The following is a 12,280-nucleotide window of genomic DNA, read 5'->3' as shown; positions in this document are numbered from 1 at the left end:
AAATATAATTTTTAGTTTAAACACTCATGGTAATTTTACTCTTGACCTTTGACTACATATTAACGGTATCAGTTTTTATAAAACAAGTAAAAGAAGTTCATCTTTCGAACTTTAATTATATCTTGCGCGAAGAGATATACATTTCAAAGATAAAGAAATAAATTTGAACATCTTACGATTGTAAATAAATACTTAATTTATTTGTTTTGCAGTAAATACTTACGTTCGTTCGCTTATTCTACTTTTCTCAATTCACTAATTTAATTAATTTACATTATTTAAAGATTGTCCTAGAAAAAATTTTGAGCGTGTCTACGCTCGACCAAATTGGTACTAATTAATGCAACTGACCCACAACTCAGAATCAGCTGACTCAGCAATCTCTGTAGCAATGCAAATGTACACAAAGACGACCTCGCAGTCAGTTACTTCGTATCTGTTCGTATCTTTCTTGCAGTAAATCTCCCCGAATATGAACAGCATGTAAGAGGTTCGGTCGTCAGTCGCCCTTATCAGAATTTATCTGTATCTGATATCAGTGTTTCTCGAGCAAACAATGCAGACATTTTTATTCACGGTTCCACTTTAAGAGAGGTGCTTGTTTCCGACCTATCATTGATCGGTCGAGCGTATTTTAATTAGACATGTGCATTTTGTTTATTTACCGCGATCCAAGTGCCGATACTGGCTCGTATCGTTTGATTATCGCTGCGAATCGTGATGAATTTTATAATCGACCGGCTACCTCGGCGCATTGGTGGGAAAAACATCCAATGTGCCTAGGAGGTATGTTGCATGTGAATTTTATTTCCTAAATGTAATTTTAAGAGAGATGGTAGACGTCACAACTTAATTAGTGACATTTTAAATAAATCTATCGTCTCATGTAAGTTGCAGCTCGGTGAAAAGATAATTTTAGAGATAACAGGAGGTAGTTTCGATTGTAAATGTTGTTCGATTTAATTGTGATTAATAAGGGTATTTACTATCATTTTAATAATATCGTTAGGATTGGACATGGAACCTGGAAGAGAAGGTGGTACCTGGCTGGCGTTGTCGTCGGAAGGTCGTGCTGGAATTGTTTTAAATCGTACCGGGGAAAGTAAGGCATCTAATACAAAAGGTCGAGGATATCTCATTACCGATTATATTACTTCGAATGAACCAATGACGTCGTACTTGAATAGGCTGCACAAAATAAATCAAGATGGCCAGCCGTACAATCCTTACAATTTAGTTCTTCTTGAATTTCAGTATGTAAATACATGATTATATAAACTCAAGTAAACTTGTTATCTATATCAGTGAATATTGAATTTGTGATATATTCACTATATTATTCTCAAGTCGAACCTTTCATTTCTTTTAGAGATGCCAGTATTAACGGGCTAAGCAGTTCGGATAATTCTCCCGGTCCTCAAACATTTCAAGACCGTGTTCTTGGTTTTGGTAACAGTAGCTTCGAACATCCTTTTAAAAAAGTTGAAGTAGGAAAGGAGAAGTTCAGTAACATTGTTGATAATGCAACTGTATTGGAGCAGGATGTACTGATCAAGGACTTGTTACATTTTTTAAAGTCTAAAGAGAGGTCAGTTTAGCAAGGGGTTAGTATTTTAATTATATTATTACTTAAGACTATATCACACAAACACATGCAAATCTTTAGATGTTTACCTGATCCTGAGTTACAACGAAGAGCTCCAAATGGGTTTAACGAGTTGAGCTCAATTTTCGTTGACACAGGAGCTGCTGGGTACGGCACTAGAACACATTCGATAATACTGGTTGACGGAGCAAATCAAGTTACATTTGTAGAAGAAACTCTTATGCCAGATCAAACATGGAAATTGCAATCTTTTAAATTTCCTCTTAAACGATGAAACTTCAAGTAAGAAAACAAACCTTTTAGATAATATCACGATTCTAGTTATTTTTTATTGGTTCGCATGGATGTTACCGAAATAACACTATTATGTACCAAAGTTAAAAAATGTTACGAGTTCTAGAAATATGCTGAAAGCAACGACAGTATCTTTTATGTTTCTATTTCGATTTATTTATGTATAGGCGGTAATTTTAATCGGAATCTAATCCTTCGTGGATATCACTTTCAGATTCACTGCCTAGAATTTCGGATGACATATTTTCACTAGTGTCTTCTGTTGATAAATCAGTTGCTCTCGTTGGTTCTTCGGAAGATTCGCTCTGCAACAGAGATAAAAATGTTATTAACATATGATGGATATTGATTAGTCTTACAAGGAATATGAGCGTGCAGGGAAATGAAGGAAAAGGATTTTATTGGAGAGCACCACTGTAGCTGCCATTAATTATAAAAATCCAAAAATAATTTATACGCCAGCCATGAATGTGGCCCGCACCTATAGAGATTCCTTATGTGTATTGGAAATTTTAAGATAAAAACGGCACAAAGAAAAAGAAGGGTTAAATGGAAAATTTGAGGAGAAAAGGATTAATATAACAGGAGATTACTCACAAAAAGTAAGAGCGCTCTTATACCGTTTATGTGAAGAATCCTTCCACGAAAATTTCAATAATGAATGTTAGTTTAAACAATTTAGAATAATGTTTAAATAATAAAAGAAACACTAATAAGAGAACTACAAAAATAAGTAAAGGTGCTAAAGGCCAAAGTGTATACGCACGCTTGTTGAAACGGTTTGCAATACAATGCGCGTAATGTACAGAATATAAAATAATTATTTTAAGCCATTGTTTGTTTCTTTTACTAACCTGTGATAGTATCTCACAACCATCCAAGTTCTTATTAACTAAGTTGCCCATCCAAAAAGCACCTGAACTATTGTTTAGAACTAGCATCCCTTTTACACGGAAGAGTAACTGTTCTGCTAGTGATTTAGCAGCCGGTATGTGTTTTGTTAATGCTGTATCCTTTTGTTCCCTACTATGGCAACAGACTGTGTTTAAGTATTTTGTACCCCCTGTAAAATACAAGATGCGGTAAAGGATTATACAAATCGGGTTATGATTTATTATACAATAGAATACGTATGATACCTTGTATCGATTTTAATATTCCCTTAATTTCCTCTGTTTGATATTTTAAATTGTATTCAAGGATCGGGATACCAGAACTAATGAATAGTTTGAGCAATATCGGAATGTATTTAAGGTACAATAGCAAATTAGACCTGGTTTTCAGAGTTTTGCAAATGTCGATTATTTTTCGTAAATTCTCCGAAGCTGTCTGCCATATTTTTATTCTTTGCGGATCGCTGAAAAAATACATAATATATATTGTATGATCAGAAAGGATAATTCATATGTTCAGAATTTACAAAAGAATGTGAACTTACGTTTTTGCCGTTAGCAATGCTGCTTTTACACCTTTGATTAATCCATCGAATATCTTTTTGAACAATAGATGAAAATTATTTCTGTTTACCGTTGGCAGTGTTTTCAAACTATCCTGCGGTTTTTCCAGTTTTTCGATTTCTTCCGGTAGCCATTCTAGTAACTTCGTTACTGTAGCTAATAGATTTGGCTCATAGTCGATCCAACAGTTTAATAACCCATTGACAGCAATTTTGTAACTAGAAGTAGTATGTTTTTCTTCAGGCCATTCAAGATTTAGAAATCCAAATGCCATGTTTGCTAAAATTACGAAGTAATAATATTTTTATGTGTTGATTGATCATTGAAAGGTTATATGCAGTTACCGTTCTTATTTTGTGGCGAAAACAGAAAGACGTTATGGTGCATATAATACTCGAGTAAAATTGTATCTAATAAAAGTAACGAACGTTACCTAGTTTATCTTTATGCTGTTGTGTGAAGGTTTCAGAATGTTTCATTAGAGATTGACATAAATGGACAAGTGCAAGTGCTACCGATATTTGCGTAGCGATATCAACCAGTGATTCGCAATATTTAAATGATTCCGCAACAAGCTCTTTGCTAGAACGTAACTGTGCTTTCGATTCATCCATCTGACTTGCTATTGTTCTTAGTGCCTCTAAAAGCGATATTTAATTATAGTAATATACATTGAACGTCACTCGGTAGAGGTGTCATTATTTACAGAATAAATACTAACCGCGTAGCATTGCATTATACATTGTACTTTCAAACCCTTTCCATTTGAAGATTGTTGTCAACAAACGAGCAATTAATCGCACAGCTTCTCTGTTTTGAGCGTCTTGTGTGACTCGAAGTTCCGAGACTATGTGTTGTAGTTTACTGCAAATCTTTGGTAACAGATGAACTAGATCTCGCATAAACGTCTCCGTTGAATCAGCTTCCAACATTCCTGAGAGTTCCTTTACGATAAAGCATACTTGAGCTATGGAAATATTCTGTCGATTTTCCAGCGACACTTGAGATAAATGTAAATCCATCTTCATGTCCAAAAGATGGACGACCTATAAATAGTCGTTGCAAAATATAAGCCGAGGGCAGAACAAATTTTCCTTGTTACCTTCTGCTAAAATCTAGAATTATTTCAATCCGTTCGCATTGATAAAAATTTAATTCTATACCATACCTTCGCGTCGAGGCGTCGAAAATAGATAGGATTCTTCATGGTTAATTCAGAACCTATTTCCCAGGATTCCCATTCCGGTAAAATATTAGTCCTTTCTAAATTACCCTTTTTGCCTTGTTTACTAATCTTCTTCTCAATTTTAACAAACGGCGGTATCGGAAAACGGTGAAAATATGTCGGCGGTGGCTGATAGTTCACGTCACAAAGCCTCAACATAGTATTCAATTCTCCTTGCATACGCATTAAATCGTCAAGACGTTGCAGGACTTGCTTCTTCAACAAGGCGTCAGTTTGTGTAACAAAGCCACTAATTATTTCTCGAAACCTATTGAAGTAACGAGAATTACTTTGACTTCATTTGTAAAATATTAAGGTGATATGAAAGAGTCAGCCTATATATATATTTATTATATTTATAATATATTTATTATAATGTATATATATGTATCTGAGAAGTCAAATCGTTGGGGAAAATATTCTCCTAATTGGGTCTATCGAGTCGATTAGATGAATTTTATTTTATCACCTCGATTCAATTTCTCAGCGCCTTTCATATCCTCTTAAGTATACGTAAGAAAAGAAAATCAGGTATTCCAGTTGTAAATTGTATCGTCACAACCAATCAACGATATCCCTTACATTTTATCATTTATTGTTTAGAAATATATAGAGATATAAGACAGAATGTCAGTTTTGTTATCGTTAGTTCAGAACTTACCAATTTATGCAGTACATCATTTGATCGAGTACAGATGCTTCAGGGATTTCTAAATCCGGTGGCATTAAAATGGCACATCCTAAGAGGGCATTGATATCATTTAAGTTCCCATCTTCACTTAAACACAGATTACATATTCGAACGGCCCGAAATAAAGCTGGTAAAACTGATCCGGTTTTTCCATCTCCAAAAGACAACAGATTAATGTCGGGCTCTTTTTCAGCTTCATTCAAGCCAAACCGAGGTACGAGGTTTCCTCTGTAAAAGCAATAAAAGTAATTTAGAAATTTGCTAAAAATGCGCGTATTCATGTATCAGTAATATATACTTGTAATCTTCTTGACTGATCATGAACTTATTTATAAGCTCTTGTTCGAATTCTTCTTTAAACGCTTGGATGAAATTGATATCAAAATTTGTTGTATTTGTAATGACTTGTGCTATCTGATCATAAAATAGAGCTTGCGATCTTGGACAATTTTTTACACCGATAAGTACATTTCCTAAAAAAAATTAGTAATTTGTATTAGTGCTAGGGAAGTGAACAAATTTAATACGTCTATTTACATATTCGATTGTCATTAAAATATTATCTTATATGATTCTTTTTATAATATAGATTCCTTACTGAATCTATCGACAGCAGTTTCTTGGTTTTCTGGTTTTCCAGCTAAGTGTTTTATAGCCATAACAGCTCCTAAAACTCCTTTACTTTTTATCCTAAAACCAAATTAGTCGTTGATTTAAGGTAATTATTAATTGTATACACATAAATTTATATTCTTTTAAACCTTACAGAGGTTTGGCGTTAGACAATTGCTTTTGCATTAGCATAACTAGATCGTCCTGTAAAGCATTTGATGCCGAAAAAGAATTCGTGCACAAGCCGTGTAACAAATCATTCAAAGTAGCAATTTCTTCAAGATCAAGATTGTCAATCATTTCTAGTAAAATCTTTAAATGATTACAATGCGCTTGTAAATAAATTCGTTCGTCATCATTGAGTGCCATCTTGCAAAGGACTGCAAGGGCGTTTTTGGACGTGCGATTGTTGTTGCCTATAACAAACAGGATCTTCTCTAAAATTTCTCTTTGTTTATACGGCGTATCTGCTTGACTGACGAACTGATAACGAAACCATTCTATGGCGAATTCTACATAAAGTGGATCGTCTGCTTTTAAGAGAGTACTCGCCAATATTATTGCTGCGGGCTGTAAATTACGGGCTACCTGTAAAAGTTCATTTTATTTATAACTCAGAATTATATTTCTACGTACTATTAAGCAAAATTAAAATAGCACAAGTGTTATCAAACAACATAAAAAACAAAGTAAAGGAACGGTTTATTGATACATCTGTTAATTTAATTAACTTGGAACATATAAGTGGAATTAGTCGTTTTAGATATGGTTATATAAAAATCAATTATATAATAAGAAATAGAAACAAATCGAATTACCTCTTTGTATTCATTGTATAGTATGTTTAACAAGTTGGTTCTATAAAGCCCGGAACGAACATGCTGCTTAAGTATCGATTCGGCACTTTTTCTCTTTGCTGTTCCACCAGAAAAGATCAGTAAAATAATGATTATATCCAGTGGTTTAGGATCTTTTTTTACGTTTTTCACAACCATCATTGCAGTCTTCGCCACTTCTTTCGATACAGCAATGCTTGTCTTTAGAGCATTGACGACCAATACTTGATTTGTAAAACACTCATTCATGTTTGTTTTAATAAGTTGTTGCATCTCGAGTGCACGAAGAGAGTTCAAGGTCTTCATACACGTATTTACTGTTGAACAGTCAGTAAGAACAAAACTGAAAATTGACTGACATTAGTATTCCGCTATTTTTATATTTCATATAACTTCAATTAATGGGCTATATACATCTAGATTAAGAAAAATTACCTTACAACGGCAGGAAACGCACTCATGTGTAAGTTACTCTTGAGCATGTCCAATACTTTTTCTCTCAATTCGTCCATGAATTCTTTGCCAAGAGTTAAATTAATTAAACATTCAAGAACAACATTAGTCAAACTATTGTTTGTACTCATTAATTTACACAGTATTTCAGCAATCGTGTGGTGCTGTGCATCAGTAACAATGTCCGGAAGAAGAAATATCAGTTCACGTTGAAACCACTCCGGACATGATTCTAATAGTTCTTCGAGTCTATTTGTTAAATTTTCTGAATCACTTATCATCTCTAAAAACCGAAATTGTTGTAGTAACAAATTAGCCCAAGGAACATCATCTGCAGAATCACTGAAAAGAATGATATTAAAGAAATAAGTACAAGAATGTGATTCCTATAATTAATAAATTAATGATTTGTTTTTTAATGTTAAATGGTTCTTTTCACAATAAGCCTTACGCAAGTAAAATTGAATTGAGTAAATGTTGTAGTAAACAATTAATCATAGCAGTTTGTAGTGGTGGAACTTGCAACAAAATCCGCACTAAGGACATTTGATTCAAGCTACTGTAATTTCCATCATCTTTTGATATCTTAATGTTGTTAATTGCAACTTGAAGATTTTCAGTAACTTGAATATGTTCTTTCCATAAATCTATGATTTCCTCGGTCTCAAACTGCCCGGAATATAATAATTCTGATAATATTTCCTTTGTTGCTGGTGGATCATTGTCTAAAATAATATATAAATGTGTATTGTAAATACAAGGGCATAGAATTTTATTATCGTAGTAGTTTCTTACTAAGCAGGTAGCAGTGATCCTCGAGATCTGACATGATTCCGGCATCATTGAAGAAACTTATAAGTTTATTTTGCGTTTGTCCTTTTGTTAATTTTGTATGTTTCTTGTTTTTCGTATTTATTAAAGGAGGCGCAGGATTTGATTTTGTTGGTTTGGTGAATGCGTATTCCTTTTGAGTACTGGATATAATATTTGAATTTTTGAAAGGGCTTGACATAGAACTTCCGGAAACATTTAAATCATTAGGTTCTTTATCCATGTCTCTGGGCATACTTGTCTCATGCCAAATTTCTTTTTGGGATGGACCACTTATCCCTAAGGTACGGGGTATAGATTTTTCACGTTCTTTGGGTGTTCGTTGAGTCAAATCCAATTGACTTTTTTTTCTCTTAGGAGGTGGACTTACTACCGTTGAATATAATGGTTCTTCGTCACTGTTTATTGTTTTGGTATCCGGCTGTGATTTTTTTCTTTTATTTGGAGTAGAATTATCATTGCAACTTATTGTTCTTACAACGCAGTCTTCACTTTTTGAGGATAATTGGCTTAACAATGAATTTGTACCTTTAATTAAACCAAACTTTGATTTAATCTTTCGCTTATCCATAATACACTTTTACTTGACAAGCTACGCATTTGACCTTTTGGTAACAAACTTAAATTATTCATTCATTGTAAAATCTGAAAATAAATTTCATTAAAAGTAATTGGTTTACTAACATTAAAAATAGTAAGATAAGGTTTTTTACCATTATCAGATCTCAAGTCAATTTGGAGTATAATTTTAATTTATTTTTGCTGCGCAATAGACGTTTTTTGTCATCCCAAAAAACTTCTGCAGTCCAAAATTTAGCTTAAATATAAATTTCAAGTCTGTTTGACATCTAATAACAGAAAAAAAACCTAAAATAATTATCTCAATGAAAGATATAATTAAAAGAAAATGCAAAAGAGAATTATAATAATCGAAACCAAAAAAAAATATTAATTTTTATTTATTAAAGGCAGCGTTGACCTTTATAATCCTAGTAACGATGTAACAATTTTATCACTTGATTAAAAACTAGTACTTACACACATATATGTATTATAAATATTTTGAGTGGTTTAAAATTGTGTAGTAGCGTACAAATCTACCGGCACTAAGTTCAAACGATACATGTCAACTTTCTAACACACGAGTTATACAAAACACGTGACTGTTCTACAAATTATAAAAATAACAGTTTATAACCCGAGAATCGCGAACAAAATTGAAATACACACTCTAAATCATACCCATGTCTAATCTGTTTTTAAATAAAAAACACTCCACTACTCCAACAATACGTATGAATCGCGCAGCCCTGAACACATGGACATAGGGATATAGGGACTTTATCATAAATACCTAGACCTCGCATAGCAGTGGAAGGGGTAAACTCGAATATATATATTTATTTATCAATGAACTATCTATCTATATATATGACTAGCCGCAAGACAGAATTTTTAATGAGATAATCAGCTCGTCTCAGAACACTTCAAGGTCTAACAATGGGATATTGTTAATTTCTTCCCGTTCTTTGCTGAGTTGCATGTCGTCCATCTACAGCATTCTTCATATTGGAATTTACTGGTTTTCTACGATATTCAACGGTAAACTATTTTGTTTACGTAATATACGTGAAAAAGCTCTAAAAATGGGGAATTACCCAACCCTGATTATAATTGTCCGGATTATGCTATAGTTTTGGCTCGACTGTACTATAATTCACGGGGTTAGAGTTGGCAACACTGGCGCGGGGATATCCAATAGGAAAATGGCCGTCGTTCTGGGAAGAAAACACCGAGCCTTGCTACGGACCATCGGCAAGGCGAATTCACCCGGCTTCACCCCCACTCGGTAGGCTCCCTCACAGGAGAGCGGAGGAGAGACAATCGGGGACTCGCGCAAGTATACTGTGTGCCTCTTTTGCTTTTTGACTTTTCCTCCGGTTTTCCAGTCGTCCGCGCGCCCCTTGCCCTCCCCCGCGGTAAGAGCGGCACGGTAGATTAGCACTATGTTGCGAACGAAGGGAATGTTGCGTACTTGCAGACTCGTGGCCAAGTCTTCGGAGCGTCAGGATATCGGCAAGAGATGGCTGTGCAAACTGTTGGTAAGGAAACTCGAACCGACGAAAGAGTCCCACTCACGGATGCTCTCGGACAAGGGAATCATTTACGCGCTAAGCACGCACAATATACGTCCAGACTCTGTCGACAAGTACCTGGCGAATTAGTGAGTGAATTATAAACATGACCACTCCGGCACGCTCTTCAGCTTTTGCGAATCGGGTGCAGACATATGTCGGTACGACTCGAGGAGGAGGCGTTGAAAATCTATTAGGGGTTTCCCTATCGTAAGGAGATTAGGCTTTTGGATGGAAAGCATCGGTTGTCCTGGATGTGTCGAACGTTGCACGCTCTAGAGCCTGATCGCATCTCTGTCCTTTGTCTTGACAGATATCCATGCGATCAAGCTTTGCCCGGGTGCTTTCGGAGCGCTGGGGTTTTAAGATTTCTTGGTCTATGTTCGCAATCATCTGGATCTAATTGTTTTCGGTATTACAGCGAGCAATACGTGAATCTAATTCACTCGAAGAAACCTGAATTGAACTGTGAGCTGATCGGGTCATGGATGGTAGAAGTTGGAGATCTTGACCAAGCGTTTCATTTATGGCAATATACCGGTGGCTTCGAGCCCATCGACCGTGCACAGGCCGTGCTTGGAAAAGATGAGGTATGATTTGGTCAACTGGGTGGCGAATAGATATGCTGGATACAACTTGGAGTTTCGTTTTAGTCTCACCAGAAATTGGTCAAGGAGCAAGGGAATTACTTGAGGTCTCGGCATTTGCAACACCTATTGGCATTTAGTTATTGGCCTCAGCCGAAAAGTAGAAGTGGCTCGAATAAGTACGAAATTCGTAGTTACACTCTGAAGCCAGGTACGATGATAGAATGGGGTAACAATTGGGCAAGAGCTATAAATTATAGACGTAACAACGACGAAGCCTTTGCCGGTTTCTTTTCACAAATCGGACGACTCTATAATGTACATCATATTTGGTGTAAGTAATACCAGTGTTATGGAAATAGGTCTGAAAATTAGTGTTCGAACGTAGCAGGATCGGTCATTTCACAATCTTATATTGTAGGTTTCAAAGATCTTCAGGCTCGAAAAGAGATTCGAGAAAACGCTTGGAGAACGCCTGGCTGGGATAAATGCGTGGAATACACTGTACCATTAATACGTGAGATGCATTCTCATATATTGAATCCTACTTCTTTCTCTCCCACAAAGTAACGTTTCTCTGTGAGAAATCACTTTGCATTTGTATCATATAAGTATGCTATTGTAATACTGTAATACTATTGTAAAAAAAAAAACATTTACCATTATACTGTATATCTAGTAAGTGCAGAATGCAAAGTCCTAGAGAGACGAAAGTTTGATCGAGCGAATGTGTACATACATGTCTGGTCGTATGCAAGAAAAAGAAAGATACGATTAATCAGTTTTTGATTTAATTTTATCAGGAATGAGATCAAATTATTATGATTTGTAGGGAATTTGTCAACCAAAGCACAACATGAATGAAAATATAAATAGAGATCTCTATGAATAACAAGTGTTATTTCCTTCTCATCTCGGTTAATGGCGTCAACTGTACTGTGTTGATTTACCGGTACACAGTAATTGACGCTTGTAAATTTTTCCATATGGGGCATTAATGTGTGCATTACTTATCGATGTAATATTTTCAATTTTTATTATCTAATCAGCATAGTGGTTGTAAACAGTTTTTAGCTGTTCACGACGAACCAAAATTTTTGGTTCCAACTATAGCTTATGCTTGCTCTTTTCCAGCCAACGGTTTAGTTAAAAAATGTATTTTTATTCTACTTAAACTTAAANAGAAACAATGCAATTCGCTATATGTCGCCATAAGATTAAGGGAGACTGAGAGACGATTACAGCGCCGCCATCCGTTGGCTAACGTACTATTCGTCCAGCATCGAACGTCCGTATCCTTCTGGGCTTCTATGAAGACTTCTGAATTCTTTGACCTAGGCTAAGAATTCATAAGTCCCATGGAAGCCCAGATCCTATGTTAGCGCCTGATGCTCTAAAAGTTGGCCAACAAACCAGAAGTGGAGGGTAAAAGAGAGATCGCATGTGTTAGCCAACGATATCTCACACACGGGAGGAAGAGAGATGTATATAAAAAGGCGAGTATTGTGTATAATATAAAGAAACAATGCAATTCGCTATATGTCGCCATAAGA

General features: G+C 35.3%; 3 protein-coding genes across 5 annotated transcripts; 2 read left to right on the top strand and 1 right to left on the bottom strand.

Moving 5' to 3' along the window:
* Positions 1 to 3: 3 nt before the first annotated feature.
* On the top strand, positions 4 to 2,729 carry LOC105703881 (transport and Golgi organization protein 2). Its single transcript, XM_012432623.2, has 5 exons — positions 4 to 786; positions 1,010 to 1,253; positions 1,370 to 1,588; positions 1,667 to 1,888; positions 2,115 to 2,729. The coding sequence occupies exons 1-4, from the start codon at positions 645 to 647 to the stop codon at positions 1,878 to 1,880; spliced, it is 819 nt and encodes a 272-aa protein (XP_012288046.1). The 5' UTR covers positions 4 to 644; the 3' UTR covers positions 1,881 to 1,888; positions 2,115 to 2,729.
* LOC105703877 (Fanconi anemia group D2 protein homolog) lies at positions 1,906 to 9,750 on the bottom strand. 3 transcript variants are annotated; one of them, XM_012432618.1, is made up of 18 exons: positions 9,248 to 9,360; positions 9,044 to 9,173; positions 8,719 to 8,853; positions 7,970 to 8,650; positions 7,626 to 7,899; positions 7,157 to 7,516; positions 6,704 to 7,064; positions 6,040 to 6,473; positions 5,872 to 5,963; positions 5,572 to 5,746; positions 5,244 to 5,501; positions 4,526 to 4,850; positions 4,079 to 4,403; positions 3,791 to 3,997; positions 3,339 to 3,636; positions 3,040 to 3,257; positions 2,755 to 2,963; positions 1,906 to 2,205 (listed from the first exon to the last, which is right to left on the bottom strand). In XM_012432618.1, the coding sequence occupies exons 4-18, from the start codon at positions 8,574 to 8,576 to the stop codon at positions 2,077 to 2,079; spliced, it is 4,272 nt and encodes a 1,423-aa protein (XP_012288041.1). In that variant the 5' UTR covers positions 8,577 to 8,650; positions 8,719 to 8,853; positions 9,044 to 9,173; positions 9,248 to 9,360; the 3' UTR covers positions 1,906 to 2,076. The 3 variants fall into 3 exon arrangements, with proteins under 3 accessions (XP_012288041.1, XP_012288042.1, XP_012288040.1); XM_012432619.1 differs by lacking the exons at positions 9,044 to 9,173; positions 9,248 to 9,360 and adding an exon at positions 9,664 to 9,750; XM_012432617.1 differs by lacking the exon at positions 8,719 to 8,853 and having other exon boundaries at positions 9,044 to 9,360.
* On the top strand, positions 9,476 to 11,616 carry LOC105703880 (protein NipSnap). The gene is made up of 6 exons (XM_012432621.2): positions 9,476 to 9,607; positions 9,700 to 9,854; positions 10,047 to 10,229; positions 10,562 to 10,730; positions 10,794 to 11,061; positions 11,149 to 11,616. Exons 2-6 carry the CDS (start codon positions 9,772 to 9,774, stop codon positions 11,295 to 11,297), a joined length of 852 nt encoding a protein of 283 aa, XP_012288044.1. The 5' UTR covers positions 9,476 to 9,607; positions 9,700 to 9,771; the 3' UTR covers positions 11,298 to 11,616.
* Positions 11,617 to 12,280: the final 664 nt, after the last annotated feature.

The sequence above is a fragment of the Orussus abietinus genome, unplaced genomic scaffold (genome assembly GCF_000612105.2).
Source record: "Orussus abietinus isolate OABI.00-Male unplaced genomic scaffold, Oabi_2.0 scaffold36, whole genome shotgun sequence".
NCBI lineage: Eukaryota > Metazoa > Arthropoda > Insecta > Hymenoptera > Orussidae > Orussus > Orussus abietinus.
This window is presented reverse-complemented; position numbering and strand designations above follow the sequence as displayed.